This window comes from Siniperca chuatsi, linkage group LG7 (assembly GCF_020085105.1).
Source record: "Siniperca chuatsi isolate FFG_IHB_CAS linkage group LG7, ASM2008510v1, whole genome shotgun sequence".
Lineage (NCBI taxonomy): Eukaryota > Metazoa > Chordata > Actinopteri > Centrarchiformes > Sinipercidae > Siniperca > Siniperca chuatsi.
Window position 1 is genome coordinate 9828823 of NC_058048.1, and position 18789 is coordinate 9847611.

General features: G+C 41.5%; 1 protein-coding gene across 10 annotated transcripts in view; it reads right to left on the reverse strand.

Moving 5' to 3' along the window:
* Nucleotides 1–18789, reverse strand: part of fli1 (Fli-1 proto-oncogene, ETS transcription factor) — a 32477-nt gene that overhangs the window by 4506 nt on the left and 9182 nt on the right. For 5 of the 10 annotated variants that reach the window (XM_044203910.1, XM_044203911.1, XM_044203914.1 and 2 more), the window contains 5 exons: nt 15987–16198; nt 15502–15656; nt 14242–14445; nt 6877–6945; nt 57–116 (listed from right to left, as the gene is read on the reverse strand). In XM_044203910.1, the coding sequence (XP_044059845.1) occupies nt 57–116; nt 6877–6945; nt 14242–14445; nt 15502–15656; nt 15987–16198 (700 nt within the window). The remainder of the gene's footprint in view (nt 1–56; nt 117–6876; nt 6946–14241; nt 14446–15501; nt 15657–15986; nt 16199–18789) is intronic. The other 5 variants (XM_044203912.1, XM_044203918.1, XM_044203916.1 and 2 more) reach the window with 2 other exon arrangements.

Sequence of the window (18789 nt, forward strand, 5' to 3'; positions counted from 1 at the left end):
ATGCTTATCAGTATTGTCCAATCAAAAATGCATAAGAGGGATTTTTGTGTCCTCACCTTTGCCACTGTGCATGTTGTTTGACCATCCTGTCCGCCGTACAGCATCATATGAAGGGTCTGACAAAGAGAGAGGAAAAAGGGGAAGACAAAGAGTGAGTATATTTTACAATTTGCTTTTTTCCGAGAGGGTGAGAAATCAGTGGATGCATTTAAGTGCTATAGAAATCTGTAGTTGTCTGACCAAAATTCTCTGTATTTAGTCAAATTACAATCTCCAAATTTGCCTTTGTGTATGTCACTGCAGTAAGTGTCTCATCTCATTGTCTGCTAGCCTATTACGGTTCTGCAACTGCCATAGCAAAAACAGGGAGACCAGTGCCAAATGACATCAATAAATCTATCAAAACATGGTTCAAGATGCTCTTCACAGGATGTCTGGACATGGTAATGTGGTTTTGTTTGGCACACTGTGATGGTTTAAATGTAGATGGCACAATCTTTGACAGAATACAGTTGGCTGAGCAGCTTGCAACACTCTGACCACAAATAAAGGGACTGGTGCAAATTAACGTACAACAGTACAACAGAGACACACATAGACAATACATGCACATGATATTCACCTTCATCCCTCTCCCCACAGAAGCGGCTTTTATGAAACCATGACAAACAGCCAAACTGGCCCAGTTTGCATTGGTTCTACCTGCTCTGTGTTTGAGTGTGAAGCTGGACCACTTCCAGTAACAATCAATCACTCTGACACAAGCAGATAAAACAGAGGGTGTATTGTTTCCCTGGCAATGTCTCAAAAACACAATGGTATACTCAAAGAGCACCTGGCCAGCACCCTTGATGGTTTGTATTATTGTGGACTAAAACAGTTCAAACAGTTACTGGTATACAGAGGAAATATGATGCGTATTGTGGGCAGATATGCTATGTGTTGTCATGCTATTCAAAGTGTTATCATGATCTGCAAATCTTTTTGTCAGCAGTGTTTCTCCCAGGCAGCAGATAGAGACAGTGTAATGGTGATGACGATGTTGTTGCTGGGATAAGCAAGCTGTTAGAAGGTCAAGAGGCAATCCCATTTCCCATCAGTGAAGGCTGAATTTTTGAGAAGCAGGCTTATTGACAATCAAAATTGACAGTTTGAATCCCAAGATTTGAAAATCTTAACAGAGAAGGAGCAAGAGCGAGACTCAATCCTGCTGCAACAAAGTGGACACCAAATTGTCTTATGAATCAGGTCATTAACTGGCGTCAGGTCCTCATCTCAGACATAGACAATGTATGATGCATGATTAACTATCAGTCTGAATAGATCATTAGGATATGTTTTGACATTTTAGAAGTGAGTGAGTATGTTGATCCCAGACTATAAATGCATTCTGTGTGTGTATTTGTGTGTGTAGGTGTTTGCCAGACATGAATATTTATGTTTGCAAATTATTCTCCACCTTGTTTTAACCAGTGTATTCAAATAACTCAAATGCTGATAAGCTATCAATCGTTTAAAAAAAACGAGCAAATTCACTTATATCGCCTATTTATGTTAATTCATTGGAAAGTCCATCAATTTGGTATGCAAAACACACTTTAAAGATGACTTATTGTAAAAGTAATAATTGGAAGTGGTCATCTTCACTGCAACAACACATTTGGGCTTTGTGAGGCATCTTGACCCACATAACTTCATACAGCCACACCAGCGAAACATCCAGTGACATCAAATTCATCATCAGCTTCCACCTCATCTTCAGACATCATTAAACACTGTCTAATACTGCCCCCCTGTGGATCAGTACATATTGACATCTTGGTTTTCCTAAAATAAACAACAAATACTAAAATACACCAAATCAAACTCCTTTTTTTTCCTTTCAGCACATCTGAACTCTAGATTATATTCTCTCTGCAACCATAAAAACAAAGTTTGCCTGGTAACCTGCTATACAAGTGTTTTATTGTATTGCTAATCCACCAATCCATCAATGAAAATTTAAAAACACTTCCAAATCCATTATGTTTCTTGTGCTACTTTCAAAGGATGTTTTGTTGCCTTGTTTTCCCCTTTCCTTACTAGCAGAATATCCACCAATGGGAAAACTTCCTGCTGCTCAGAGACCTCATGATCTCTTCACTAATTCACAACTTTTCAACTTTTAACCCCCAAAGTTTCAGCAAAGGGCCTATTCCTGTCTGCAGATGACAAGAGGGGTTCTGGTCTATGTGACTGACAAAAGGGATATTCAAAATGGAGTAAAAGCGCAAGATGGTACAAGTGACACTGCAAAAACATATGGATAAAGGAAAACAAAGTATATGAGCTCGCAACAAAGCAAAAGAAAAGTGAATAAATTAGAATATGATCAAAAGAATGAAAGAAAGGAGAGTGTAATAGCGAGAAAGACAAAAAGAGGGAGAAGAGGGACAAATAACAAGCGGGCTGCCGTGGCTCAGCGGGGCTGTCAGGTTCAATCTGGTGTGGGCCGGCAGGATAGCCAAGGAGCAGTGACTGGGGGAGAGTCCTGAGAGACTTGCGTTTCCTGCCTGCCTCGCCGGCAGACAACCTCTCTTTGTTTTACTGGCCCTTTTTTCCCCTTTACTCACCGCCAGCCACCCCCCCCCCAAAAAAAAAAAAAATCCATCCACTCTCCACCACCCCGAAAAAAACACAACAGGGCTACCTCCATACGTGCAGAGAGGGGTTACAAACAGGAGAGGAGATGGTGGGGGAGAAGCAGAGACGAATGAAGGAGAGATGAGAGAGAGGTGAAGGAGTCAGAGAAAGAGAGATAACTGAGAAGCAAACAAATGAAGATGGAGAGAGAGTGACTTAGTGCATAAAAAGGCTTGAAAGAGAAAGAGGAGAAGAAGAAATTTAAGAGAGGGAGGAGGAAAAAAATAGGGTCAGACGAAACACAACTTTGGAATTTGAAAAGAAAACAATGGTAGCAAACCCAGCTACTGTCTGGTATGGACTGGAGGACATTTTCCTTTTACCACCATGCAAGCGAGACTAGACACAATTCAAGGTTTTCACCAGTATAATCACTTCGTTTTGGGGTTAACTGGACTGAGTGAGAGATAGGGAAGTGGAAGTGAAAGTGCAGAAGAAGGAAGAAGCAGCAGAGGTAAAATGTACAAAGCCCAAGTGGTTGGGGGTACTCAGCCAGCCACGCAAACACAGACCTGAATGTGCACACACAGAGCTGCCGCACCCCCCCACCCACCCCCTCCCCCACTCCTTCATTTTTCCAGGCCTCGCTCTGACTGCGACTTGAGCCAGTTTCCACTCTGGTCTGGGGTGTGGTGCACGCTCCTGGGAGACTTCGACTGCAGGACCAGTTAGTCAAAACAAGGCCCGAGTGCTAGACAGGGAGAGAGAGGCAGAGAGACAGAGAGAATAACGGTGAAAGACAGAGGGAGACATAATGTGAGAGAAAGAACAACTGAGCATAGAGGGTGAGACAGACAGAGAAAGAGAGAAGTCGAGAGAGGAGTCGATTCGTGGACTGTTTTTAAATTAGAGTCTAAGCCAAGGAGAGAGGCCCAGACGGTAAACTTTTTAATGCCAGTAATACAGGTGCTTTAAAAGCCATCTGTGTGAGGAAAGAGCCATAAGAGGAGGAGAATGATGGCAAAGTACAGGAGTTAGACACAGTGAGGAGACAGTGGGTGCACCAGAAAAGAGAATCATCAAGTGAAAAAACTTTCAGAGCAACAGGAGACTGCAACACTGCTGCACACACACATATTCGTGCATATGCAGGGCAAGGTTATGTTCGACATTATCAGCTGACCTTTTCCATTGGTTTTATTTTAAAGAGAGAATTGCGTCTTTCAGTAATTTTTTTCTTTAATTTCAAAATGCAAATGGTAGTAATTGAAATCTCATAAGACAGCTTGTACACATAATGGCTAACTTCAAGTTGTATTGCCACTTTGACTTTGCAGCAAAACAAATACATCATCTCTTCTCATTCGCTGAGAAGCAGCGGAGAATATGAGTGTCCTTGCTGGGAATTATAAAATTCCAAGATCTCATAGCAGCGACACAAACAGATGCTAAAAATTGAAAAAGGTACAAAGACTCAGCGCAGGGAAAAAAGCTGCATCAAATGCAAACATTAACACCAAGATAATGCAACATACAATATCCATATATATATACATATATATATACATATACTGTCCAACATACACATATGTAAGTGCGTACTGCAACACATGCTGCACTAAGACATGCAGGAACCCACCCACACACACATGCCTATCCACAAGCAAATAGTTGTCACAGACTTTAGATACACATAGAGAGGCGCGCGCACACACACACACACACACACACACACACACACACACACACACACAGACGCATAAACACACACACCCTTTCATAGCTGCTGCATTCCGTGTTTTATATGCTCTCTTTTATTCATAACATTGCATTTTACACCACAGAGTCTGGAGCAGATTAAGGGTTGTCTCCTGCTGTATGCTCTTGCTTACTCTACCCCAAAGAGCCTGAATGGTATTTGACTGTTCTTTAAGGCAATATTAACTTGAACATCTGGCAATGCTGATCTGAGAAAATTTTGATAGAGGCTTCTTTTATTGTTGAGTCTCAAACTCCCAACTCCAATTTTGATGTTTTTCTTTTCCATCTTGTTTTACCTTTTCACTTAATTTTGCATGGAAGTAACTTTTTGTAATATTTAATGTGGTCAATAAGTTGCATAATTCTAGGGTGAATGCAAATATTTCAAAGTGATTCATTTTTAATTGCATGGGTATTGATCTGATAACATGGTTGAATTTGCTAATTCTTGAAAAGCCACCCCGTTGGAGACACAGACTTTTCTCAGCTAGAAGCTGGATATTGGCTGCGATCACAGGACACAACTAGAGGCACAGTCAGTGTTACAGGAGCCCATAATAGATCACCTCTTGTGAAAGGGAAATGCTGTTGAAGGGAGTGACCGTCTATTCCTGCCAGTCCAAATACCTGGCGCTGAGAACCAGGAAGACTGGGGTCGGGGGTGAATGAGCAGAATCTTATCTAGCCTGCCCATTGGTCTATTGGTATTGACGAGAACACAGGGCCAGTACACGGTCAGCTAACGCTCACCACTGGGGCAGATAGACACTTATCAGACCTAGTGTTTCCTCTCCTCCTGCCTTGATAGGGCCCTCATCCCGTGAGCAAGGCTATCACTGTTATTGCAGTCCTTTCTCCCGTCTCTGGCAGTGACACCATATAGCCGATGTAAAGGATGTGTAGCTTTTTTTACAGATACGCCCTTCGCCTAGCTCGTGTTGTGTCAGCACATAATAATGTTTGTAGAGTGAAAAGGTATCCAGAAGAAAGAGACAATCATCTTGAGCTGCTGTGGGCGTTGTTCTTAGAAACTCAGCTTGGCTTTTGCAAGAATTTTACTAGTGCAACACTACTAACACTACAACAGGTCTTATTTGACTGCTGCATTTCTACTTTATTATAGATTTGTCGATGTACACGCCAATTCATTGAGCAGACTGGATCCAGTCATTTTAGGTCAGCTAAGACACCAAGCAGCTCACATGATAATAACACAAACAAAAAGTCCATATTAATATGTCTTGTATGCTAACATCCACCCCTAATCTTATTCAGAGTTTTAAAAAAAACCCAGACAAATGACAAATCTCAAGATAAGGTGACCTGATACCTATTGTTCCTATTTGTTTAAGGTAATGTGCCTTTCAAGAAAGAAGTATCAGTATCTTGAAAAAAGACTTAATCAACTAATATCAAGAAAATGCATTAAATTGCATTTTGAGTAAAACTGATCTGATCTGTGTCCAAATAACCTCAACTAATATACCGATTTTTCCTCTTGTTTAAAATATAGAATAGGTGGTATACTAAATCGTGTATTAAGATGGATATTTTGCAGGACCATACCCAACATTCACTGTACCATGTTTAAATCGGGCCAATGACCCATGTGTTTCATAAACAGATAGTGACAATAATCCCATAAAAACAGCGTAACTACTAGTGATGGATTAGAAGTGCAAAATGACAAGAAGTGGTAGGTTAATCACAATGACAAAAGTCTCTCCAGCATATACTATATGGTTACTCTTTCTTTAACCTTCTGTCATCCTCTTTGCCATTAATTCTCTTATACACACAGTAGAGATCTGCACATATACACTCCTTTCCACTCTGGTCTGAAGCAGCCAACCAGGCTCTCCTGCCATGTTTACCGAACACATTGTGGCTTCAGCACCTGTCTTCGATGCCTGTCTCTCGAACAAAAAACCTCATTCACATGTCTTACATCCCGCTTCTTTCCTATAATCGCCACATTCACCGTCTGTTTCGCCCCTGCTGCTGTGGATAGAGCTCATCAGCACACTGCCTTTGTCTTCTTGTTAATACGCCTCAATTCTGAGGCCGCCCCTCTGAGATACTATGTGTTGTCACAGCGTTCAGGTAGCGGTTCTGAATAGCACGGCCTGCTGCAGCAGCTTGGCTCATATTATTCTTAACAACACAAAAGGTGCACCTGCACAGAGCTTTGTCAGTGGCAATCACTGACTGCATGTGCTTTGGGTTTGTGTGAGTGGTCTGTATTCTCAAGTGTGTGTGCTCTGTGTGTATCTGCTTGTCTGAAGCTGGCAGGTACTGTGAAACATAATTTGCAATCTTCTTTTTTTTACGGTCAGTCTCTTTTTTTCTCTGTTTTTGTTTTCCATTCTTCTCTTTATCTTCAGATAGCTTAACAATCTCGACTTGCTCCCTTGATATGAAACAGTTACATCGACCCAAATATAATAATATAGATATTAGGATAAAGAATAGAGAATTATTTTTTTCCCCTACCTTCTTTGGCAGCCAGGCGTGGGGATGGGTCTGTGTGAGATGGCGTATTGTAGGATAATGATGAGCTACCTGTTGTAAATGAGAGTATATTAAGACAAAACAAGGTATCATGCACCAGTCCTGTAATGCAAAAAACGAATCACACAAAAAATTAATATATAAAAACTTTGATAAGAAATATGCTCCTTTTCATAAATTCTTACATATGAGCATCCAGTGATTAACAGTACACATTATAAATTATTGCACTTATAAGGTTCAGCATTAGCTTTAGTATTCTTATTAGTGTTTGTTTAGAATATGATATTTTGCAGAACATTTACAGATGTGAATTTGTTTATTAATCATAATAAAGACATTGTAGTTCAGAGTAACCCTAGTGTACCCTTACCCTGAAGTCTGTGAGAAAAAGCTCAAAGGGTATAACAATAGCCAGCAGGTGGCAGTAGATGGTTCAGCTCAATTACTGTCAAGCAGCACTATAGAGCCCTTTTCTTTTCTTCAACTGTATTCCTGTTTTGTCTTGAAAAATAATTTCAGAAGGAAAATAATTCATGACACATAAATCTAGTCCCAAATAAAAGCAAGTCCAGCACACGGTCAGTCCTTTAAATGTAGGAAAAACACCGTAGCCTGTCAGCATTTTAACTGCAAACCCTACTCCTGAATAATAAAGTCAGAGAGGCAAGAGTCTACATATGTCTGCCTATTCATTTTACCTTATGGAGCAGAACTCTACTCTACATTCCTCCACTTGCACAGGCACCCTGGGCGGCACCAAAATGCTCTCTTAATTTTAGCTGCCCCCAGGCATAAATCAGCGAGTGGAAAAACAGAGCCAAAAATGCACAGAGAAAACACAAGAGCAGCTACTACATGGGGAGTGTTACAATTTAGCACTAAGACGGCTGTGGAGAGCTGCTGAGTAGGGAAGATACCTTTTCTAAATGGGGCAATCTGAAAAAGAACGAAAAACTCAAAAGCAAAAATTAAATTTGTGATGTGCTTTTCTTAAGATTTGATGCAGGACCCTTACCTAACTCGCAGTGGTGGGGTTGGGGGGTGAAGGGGCCCATGGTGGCAGACTATGGGTCTGTTTTTTTAGGGGGTGGCTGGGGGAAGAGTGGGGTTCTCCACAAATGCATTCTAACCTCCCAACACCCCACCCCTCCCAGTTCTACCTACTCCACGGCACCCCCAAGGCTCTGGGTCTAGTTTAGTAACCTGGGGGCCTCAGAACAGGGGAGCCATTGTATGAGGCAGGGTCCCTGCACAGCAATCAAACTCAGCTCCCCGTACAAAAATAATTCTACACGCAGAGTGTAAGCGCACAGGGGCAAGCAAGCCACCGAAGCACCATCTCTGGAATGAGGGAGAAAGTGTAAGAGAAAGATGAACAGACAGAAAAAGAGGGAGAAGGGGAGAAGGGAGGAGGGAGGGGCTGTTAACCCTTTTCCTACTGTGTGCCACATATGTGGGCTGACCCAGACAGGCAAACAGGCAGCATTGCTGAGAAAACCTCAAACCATCCCACAGAGAAATTCAGGACTGCTGTATGTTCGAGTGAGAGTTAGTGAGAGAGCAGGGGAGAGTGAGTGAGAGAGGGAGGGAGAGACACCACAGCTGACAGTTTGGTGGAGGGAGTCTTGGTTGTGCTGCCTATTTATTTGGACGGCTTCTTCCTCTCTCAGAAAACAAACATGTGCCGGTAATCTGACAGCACAGTGGGAGGACCTGCGAGTGTTCAGCCTTTAAGACCCTCACTCTCTCTTTCCCTCTCCAGTCACATCTGCTGACAGTCTGCTAGATTACATAACGTCCACGAACAATTTTCTTTTCTCTGCTTCCTATGACTGATGGCTCTTTCAAAAGGCCCTGTCTTCCAGTTTGACATGCCCATGATTTTGACAGATATCTTTGAGGGCTTGTTCAGCATTGTGATTGACCTCCATCGGGCCCCTGCTGTTTATTCTGTAGAGTTATATGATACCATTGCTTCAAACATGTGGTCTGAGCTTTGTCAACAAACTGAGGGTCCCAGTCACCCAGTTTTGGGCATCTTGCCACCTCAAGGGGGCCAAATGGGCTCCAGTCAACAGTAAGTCATCCTTTTAGCTCTATAGGATAAAGCTGCACTGAGTACCCCCACTGCCCGTCTTCATACCAGCCTTACACGGTGCAAGTGAGAAATTTCCAACAAGTCCTCCAAACCAAAAAAGATTATTTGTCATTGCCTTCCGAAATGACCGATGTGAGCGTTTTCTCAGCTGACGCCCATACTGTCAAAATAACATTGTTTGTAAGGACTGTTTCGGAAAGTTACTTAAGAAATGTAATTCATTGCTCATTATATCTTGCTCATTGAAAAACTATTTACATTACTTTACTAATTACTCAAGCAAGAACATATTTGCCCAAGCTAAACCAGCATTTAAATCCAATATTCTCACAGACTGTGTACAGCTTTGCAGCAACAGCACTTCAAACTTGGCCCCGCTGTTCTCTTCTTTGCTGTACGAGCTGTGAGCTTTGTCCACATGCACAGACTGTGGAAATACTGGATTTAAACATGCTACAGAAAAAAGACAGCAGACCGTCAGACGGTAAACACTACTGAGATAACAAAAATACATCAGAAGATGCAAACAGCTGCCAGATAACAGGTAAAACCAAACAAAAAAACAAAACCAAAGGTTTGAATTTTCCCCTTAAGGTTTACGCTGAGAAGTCTATATGACCGAATCACAGAGTAATGTTTGGAGAGCCAAGGTTACAAATGGGGCTACCTCCAGCCCTGAACAACACCAGGTGATTCCTGAAAATAGGCTCACCAGTGCTGAACGTTAGCAGGTCATCACTGGCTAACATTAGAAAGCATTTCACCTCTTTTGGTAAAGGCTAATTGCCTCCCCACACCTCCAGCCCCTTCACCGAGCTAACATGTACCGGACCAATCCTTCATTAAACTCCCGGTAAGACAGCAAACAAACTGACCTGCAAAATGCCAAAGTAATGAAATGTTACTGAGATTAGTGACAGTAATGTAGTTACTGAATTTGTCATCCCTTACACTACTCCTTATTCAAGTAACACTGTAACACTGCACAAGTAATGTGTTACTGCCAAACACTTTTTGTCAGTGACATTCTTATTGCTTATGACATTATAAAAATGTTTCATATGACTTTTTTCTGATCTGCTACCACTATACTTAAGGTTTGGTTAGGTTTAGGCACAAAATCCTAACTAAGGTTAGGGAAAGACCGTGGTTTGGTTTTAAAAAAAACAACAACATTAATTCATGGTCTGTGACTGGGCACAAACTCACAAATGAAATCCAAATGCATTACACACCCGTAACACACAGCAACCTCCACTTTATTTTCCGCCTTGCTACATAAAGGACACGCTCCTTTCTACACTGGCATGGAATGTTGCCGTTGGACATAAATATTGCGGTGCGGAATCGTCCAATATGAACGTAATTCCTAGGGATACTGGGCTGGTACTTGGGTATTCCAGGTTTGTCCCCACCAGACAACCACAGAATGGGTTGTTTGTTTCAATTCCTAAAATGACAGAACAAATGTGGACGTAGAGTGATGCTGTTGTAACTCAACAAAACCTTTTAGTAAGGAGGCTGTGATGGAGACATGGATCAAAAAAGTGTGTGAACTTGTCAAAGAAATTACCATTCACATCCCATCTCCTACCAACACTTAACATTGTTTTTGACGATCTTTTGAGGACCACAATTGAAACCTCCCTGACCTTGACCGAGTGTTTTAGTTGTCTAACCTTAAAGATCTCGGGATGGTCGAAAGTGCCAGAAATACTTGTGTGAAGAACTGTTCAACTATCTGGAACGCACTTATGTCGGAGTATTCTGGCATCATAATAATACCCTAACCACAGTTAATTTGCCATAAGCACAATCTTACCCTAACCTTAACCATATAGTTGCCATGCACAGGTATTGAAAGAAAGAATAAAAAAAAATGTTGGGATTAACGTTAAAACACATACTGACTAAAATCCAAGGTTTTTTCAGAATTACCCCATATCAACATTCTTAAATGGCAATTGGGTTGCAAGTACAATTATTATGGACCTCTAAGCAGCTATCTTAAATTACAGCTGAGCTCATCTCAGTGTTTACATGAATAGCAACTGCTTATTATCCACCTCCACTTATGTTAATGTGATATGTACATAAATTCCTGTAGTGCTAAGTGTCTGAACCCCAGCAGTCAAGTGAGCAGCCGCAAACTGCTCTGTAATGGTGGCTAACAGCAGACAGCTAACAGCAAAGGGCACAGAGCCAGGCCGTTGAGCCCCTCTGCACCAGTGATAATCTGCCAATAGAAAGAACTAATGCAAGGGGAGCTCAATAAAAATGTTGTGAGGGGAGAAAGAGGAGAGAGAGAGAGCTCTCCAGACCTCCTTTTTCCCTACTCAGCCTTCGAGCCCAGATGTTTATGGTCTGTATAAACTATTGAAGGCTCGAGAATGTCCCCCACTCTGGAGCGAGCAGCAGCAGTGCAGAAGCCCAGACTTATTACTCTCTCTCTCTCTTTCTCTGTCTTGACTCCCTCACTGTAAATCCATCCAGACACACAAGCAACGACAACAGCTGGGAAACAGAACTATTGCTATTCTCCAACAGCACTCCATCATGACCACCTCAGACCGTTTCCACACACTTCTAAAAAATAGTTCACCCCCCCCTTTTTTTTTTTCTCGCAGTCGCTTTCTATAACTGCTTCTCTTGCTCACACCCTCCTGCCCTTGTCCTCAAATAACTACTGTAAATTCTATCTGGCAAGGATATATTTCTTTATCCAGTTTCTACTATTATGTTTCTTTACATCCACAGTAGATTTTGCTCTCAGTTCTTGGTCTTGTTACTTTCCCTCCTCACTCCCCTTTCATTTCTGCCTTCTCCCCTCTCCTTTTCCCTCTCTCTCTCTTGCATCTTTGTGTGTTGGAGGATACAGTCCTTCGTTGTCTGAGGTTTTTTTTGCTCGGCTCCGTTTCCAGCACATGTGGTATCAAACCGACCTACATGGGTGCGATAAAGCAAACAGTCCGCAGTCCCTCCCTGACAGGCTAATTTGAACAAATTCTCAAATTGCACCCCAAATTGAAAGCACACTGGGGTGCGGGCGGCCATCACTTATAAAAATCTGGATAAGTGACCAACAATGAGGCCAAAATAACGCATGGGCAACTACCCTTGATACTGTAAGCAGCTGGGTAGCCAGACAGATGTTCAGATTGTGCCCACGGTTGCACCAGTGTGGGTGTCTGAGCAATATTTCTGCGCATGACGTGGCAGGAATGTTTTGTTATGGTATGGCTGTAGGGTGGGGAAGTGTGTCCCTGCCCCGTGCCGAGTGTACATACAGGGCTTAATGACTCTGAGGAATGTTAATCAGAGGTTCAATAAACAGAACCAAAGGCACACATGATGCACACAGATGTGTATGAAATTATTGCAGTATCCCCTTGGACCATCCATTTTTTGGAGGAGGACGGGGGGTAATATAGGAAAGAGTGGTGAATGGGGTTGAGGAAGACATCACATGACCTGTAATCACTAATACTTCCAGGGCTTGGCTCAGTCTTTCCCTCATTTGCTCTTTTTCAGTATTCTGGAAGCTCGGCCCAGCTCCAGCTCTCGTGAGTGAAGCCAGAGGTCTAGTTTCTGGACGGGGTTACTACGTAATCTATGATTGTGTTTGTTTGTGCTGCGGGGGGAAAAGAGAGAACGGCTTTAGTTTCCAAATCATCAGCCCTACAGGGTCTGCACAAAGCCTTAGCCCTCCTCCTCTTCCTCCTCTTCCTCCTGTTCCTCCTCCTCCTCCTTCTCAGTCTTCCTTAGACGTTCATTTACTAACACGGTTCCTCTTGCCCTTAGGCTCCCAGTGTCAATAACACACACTGCTGCCCCAAAACAGGTCAGTCAGTCCAGGCACGGGATGGGAGCATTCATCTTTTTGATTGTCGGGAAAGGATCCAAAGCAATTTCAACTGGCAAGTGGAGAGGATTCCCAAGACATCTCTTCTGTCTCCAAAACACACAAGGTCTAAATCAAAAAAAGAGCAGCGATGGGCAGAGTCGCGGTGCAGCACGCCTAAGCCGTGGCTATGTCCCGCAGCCAGTGGCCATAATGAAAACTGCTCTGCGGAGTGTGCCCAGTGGCGGTCAGACAGATCCACCCGCTGCAGCGCTGCACAATGAGGCTGTTATACTCATGACAAGCATCTCTCTCTGCCCAGACGCCGTGCATAGAGAAAACTGTTGACACCCACAAAATACAGTTCCCATTACATCACGCCGAGGCCCATCGCAATTTCTTGGGAGTAATGTTAAATTTAGTTGAGCCATCAGTCACTCCACCCAACATGGTGTCATGTTATTCTGCAGCCACAGCAGATGCAGCTCTCACTATTTTAAAGTACAGAATGCAAAGAATTTGAAGATGGACAGACAAACTATTCTCTGTATGTCCAACAATCATTACTTAGGATCTGCTTATTTTCATAGTAAACAGTGGACATACCTATTGTCTTAACTAGACAACACTGTGTATTCAAACCAATAGCTATGCCAGATGTTACATCTTATATTAAAATGTAATTTGCATACTGCCTCAGAAAATTGGCTTTGTTTCCCAGCTGAAACATATGAAGCAGGATTGCACCGAGGATTTCTTCAAAGGTAAGAGGCTCAAATTTAGTTGCCTCCATTGCAAACTGCAGATCAACTTTCTTTGCTGTGCTGAACACACAGGCCTAGCGTGATTCCTGAGGCAATGCACCTGGGCTTCATCTTTCTGGACCACGTGAAATAAAGCGCTGCAAAGTCAAGTGGGGGATGTAGTTGATGATTATCTCGAGAAAGGAAAGAAACCCTTTTGGTTTCCACAGCCCTGCTTAATACTGGGTAGCCATTATGGAGAAATGAGTTTCCAGTAAAAGCAATTTCATTGTTTATTAATGGTAATGTGAGTATAGTGCGGTGACAAAAAAAAAAAGTGTCATGTTGTTTGCTTGGGTTTGGCATTTTTTTCACTCTCACTTCTCATCCAAAAGTAGAGAAAAGTATATGAAAAGAGGCTTGTGTCTTGACTAAAAGTTGATTTTTACTTCTATTCTTTGGCAAAGATGGATGGCAGTGGAGACTTCAACTTAAGCACAAACAGCAGGATGAACAGCAGGAATACCAAGAGCAATTGTCAGACAACTTTTGCTGGAGTCCAATATTTGTTCCATTAACTCATTAATTGATTGTCATCCATTGTTTCTCTTGATTTGCCTCTTTGTTTATCCTTACACTTAAGTTGCACAAAGTGTACTTACTTTCCCTGAGATAATTGAGATGAGAGAGAAGCACTTCGGCGTTGTACATGGTTGTGAGCCGGAGGAAGTCATCCTTGCCCATCTTGCAGAGCTCTTTGCCGTCTGTGTTCTGAAACATGGCCGTATCGATCTCTAACAGGCCGTATTCCTTGATGGCCCACTCAAGCCACTGGCGCACATGGTCCTGGGACCACAATGATGGGTCTGCAGGAAGACAGAAGAAGAAGAAAGAGGAGGTTTAGACAGAGTTGGGAGAGCCTCATATCTGACTGAGGTAAAGGGAGGGGGAGAAACGAACAAATTGGAAACATAATTTTGTATCAGTAGCAGACCTTGTTCAGATAGTTGTAAATATTTTTCCTCTTATTCAAACCACATGAACAGGGTTTAACTGAATGGGATGACTCATATTAGGCTTCAGGTATAATCTTTAAGAGAAAAGTATTGACTCTGAAATCCCTTCCTGTAATTGTTCAAACTTTGTAGTATGTTTTGCATTGTCCCATATGGCAATAAAGTAGGCTAAAACCAACAAAAACACAGTATTTGTAAATAGTACTTGACCTACCTCAGACTGCACAGCCAATCTGGAAACCAAACCCAAATTTACCACTTGTGGTTAAGGAGTGGCTTCTACGTGGAGCTCCTATTAGGTTAACAGATGAGTGTCCATTTGCATCAGTTTAGCACTTGAATAGCCTTTAAAATGGAAAATTTACCAAGGCTGCTTTGGATCTTAATTAAATGAATTGCATGTACTCATTTTTGGGAAAATACAGTCATTCTCATTTTTCTCTGGCTTAAGAGAAACAACGTAATCAACTTACGCATTAAAATTACTTTTCTGAAGGCTATAACCCTGAAACAGCACTTTTTACTCCCTGAACTGTGTTATTTCACATACTGAAAGATCAAATTGGTGAACTCAGTGTAGAAATATATAGGTCTGGCAGACAAGCAGATATCGCTACCTGCATGCCTTCAGCCGTGCTCCCATGAGTGACGTAAACCATTGGAACAATGCTTCACCCCATGAACCAGCTAAATAAAAATGGGACTCGTAAAACGTTTACAGCATTGGCAAAATTATACCAAAACAGGAGAGTGATTCTGTCTGTAATCACTGCAGCAGCACAGAAAAAGCACCTAGGACAATTTGCACCTGTGTAAATATGCAGTGATTACAGATACACTGTTTTATGAATTAATATATATTTATTATACACAGCATCACACTGGTGGTCAAAAAGCTATTCTTACCTGCAGGTACAATGACTCTCCGCTCATTGGTGGTCATGTTAGGGGGAGGGGCATTCTTCTCATCCATGTAGTTTCCATAGTTCATCTGAGATGTGTCGTTACCCCCCACCAGCTTATTACATTTACCCACACTGCAGTCCACTGGAGACTCCCTGCTACACAAACACACACGTACAAGAAAGTTGTAAAAATATTATCAGCAGATAAATTGGGTGTTTTTCTTTTCTAATCGTTGATGTTGGCAGGGAATATTTAAGCCCTACACCGGCCAGGGCCAAGTATATCGAAGATTAGAAGCAAAAAGTGAAGGTTAGTTGTGGTAAATAAATGGCCTGTTGAATGACAAATGACAATATTTATAGCAACAGCTGTAGTGATGAACATCAAATGTCTATTATGTCTAATAAAGGTAGACAAAAACTCTCAAAAATATCTCACTGACTGTTAAAGAATGTGAGACACAGGAAGTGGTTGTCATGCCATACCTGGATCCATTCATGTGCTCATATTCTCTCTTGACGTTGACCCGCACTGGCTGGTTGATCCATTCCTGCTGTGGGGGTAAGGGGTTGATTTTGTGAGTCTGGCCGTAGTCCTGTGCACCAGATGCAGTCATGTCTGTCTTGGGGAGAGGGGCAGCAGCAGCGTACGGAGGCTCAAATAAGGACTGGTCTTCACTCACCACTGATAGCGCCTCCTGTAGGTGGAAGGAACAAATACTTGGAATGTCTCTCTCGACTCACTTTACAAGTGCTAGTATATAAGCAAATTCCATATAGTCCATATGCAGCCATACACTTCAAAGAAATTCAATATTATTTGCTTTCTTGTAGAGAGTTAGATGAGAAGATCGATACTCTCTGTTTGGTCAATATAAGGCTCCAGCCAGCAGCTGGTTAGCTTAGCTTAGCATAAAGCTTGGACAAAGGGGGAAACCCCTAGATTGGCACCATCCAACTGTAACAAAATACACCTACCAACACCTCTAAAGCTCATTAATGAACACATTATAGCTCTTTTGTTTACAAACACTGAAGTGTAAAAATGATGCAAGGTTTTACGTCAGGTTATGTGCTATTTCTAGGATGGGTACAGTGACTTCCTGGAGTTTCTGCTGGTTGCCTGGCACATAACGAGACTTTTTGTACGTATTAAAGAATGAGATATAATGCGTTAATTGAAGAGTTTTAGAGGTTCTGGCAGGCGGTTTATTTTACTTTTGGACAGGGCCAGGAAGCTGTTTCCCCCTGCTTCTGTAAGCTATGCTAAGCTAAGCTAACCATAACATTTCTTGGCTGTAGTTTCATATTTAACAGAGAGATATGAGAGTCGTATCAATCGTCTTAGCTAACTCAGAGGCATATTTCCCAAAGTGTCAAGCTGTTTGAGTGGGAAGACATAGTCATGTGATAAGAATGATGAGAACACTCACAAACATGAGCAGATACAACTTAAGTCTTTCATTTGACACTGCCCAGAAACTTGTGATGTCAAATTTTCAATCTCTTGTGTATTTTTGTTTACAGCAATTATGTGCAGTTATTGGTCATATCGCAGTCTGGCATCCTAAGTAGTTTGTAGCAACTGTAGCTTCCTGTTGATGTTAGGATGACTTCAATCATGCCCACAGTGAAGTGAAACAGAGTTGTAAGCTTAACCACCATACTGGTTTACTGACATTATCAGTCAATACATACAGCTATTCTACCAGTAATGACCCATTGGTTCACAAATAAAACAAAAAAAATGCCTTCTCAGATCCTTAAGTTATGAGTTGACAATTTAAAATAGTCCAAACAAAATTTCCTGGTTGTGTAATCATTTTCTCTCACCCATTAACAGTATCTTCTTAACTTCACTGGACCCAAAAATCCCCTGTCATGCCCTAATGTGTCTGTCTTGTCTGAGAGTTGGGCTTCCTTCCACAGCTGAAGACTCAATAGAAGCAAGGAGGGTCACGGCTACACTGACCCCTCTGCTGTGGCTCAGCTGGAGCAATGTAAGTTTATTAAAGAAAACAAACACAGAAACTCAGCGCTGGCCAAGATATTACGTGGTTTCCAACAAGGTCCTCGTATAATGTCTTGGAAGTAAAGCATGACTTATGTATTTGATGGGTTAGGCTACATTTTAACATACAGATGTCACTGCTTAGTGTTTGACAGTGAACAGAGTCAGGCAATGTCACCATCTCAGACCTGTGCCAGGCAACTCTTAGCTGGCACAGAATGTGGATACTCCTAAACAAGAACTTGATGAGTCACGAGTTCTTTGATATAATTGCTCCATCCATCATTGTTAAAAAACAATCAAACAAACAAATACAAAAAACAATAAGTCAGAAAATCAAGTGAAATCATCACAGTCATATGCTTCTGCTGAGGATTAAGCTCGGGTCTGATGCACATCTGGATCTGATAGGATCTGATGGCACAGCTTAGACCGAGACGTGTCTAATTCCCGAGAACTGAATTATTTCATTCCAAAATGCCACATATCTGCTTCAGGGGGAAAATGCTACTTGATATTCATTGATCAGTATTTCCAACATGTAACATTTGCATTCTCTAAAATGTTACTTTTATGAAAGAAAAATCCTCATGATCTCACATAACTTCAGTATCATTTTATTCTAAGACATTTCATGCAAGTAGAAAGTTTTAACTTATCCCTATTTTGATGACAAATTTCTCTTTTTGTGGCAAAAGTATTTATTGGTACAACTAGAGGCTGACTATGATATGTATGTGGTATATACTGTATTTGCATACTTTTATGGCAGTTGTTGCTGCTTTATATATTATAAGCACAATGGAAATGACTATGATTTTACTTTGAACTTATATATGTAAAGAAAAGAAATGATGCTATATTGTTTTTAGTAAATCTGTGCTCTCAAACAAGAAAAATCAGCAAATTATTGTATTTGATTATCAAAAGAACATGATCAGTGCTATACTAATTCTTGATCTAATATTTGGACCATATACTTTGATATTGATTGGCAGCCATCAGTGTTTTTCTAATAACTACAGTTAATATTTGAAACAATTGCAGGTACTTTGCATTAAAACTGATCAAATAAAAGAAACTGGAAAAAGGTTTAAATTTGTATTTGCACTATAGTGCCCTCTGTTGTAATGCCACAGAGCCACTACTAGCTGTGTTTACACAAGTAAAAGTAAATTATGGATACAAAGATTTACAAAGTGTGACAGCTAAACATGAGTTTTAATCATCTTTTGTAAACACCCTGGAATAGAAGGCCCCTGTATTCTGTTTTAATAA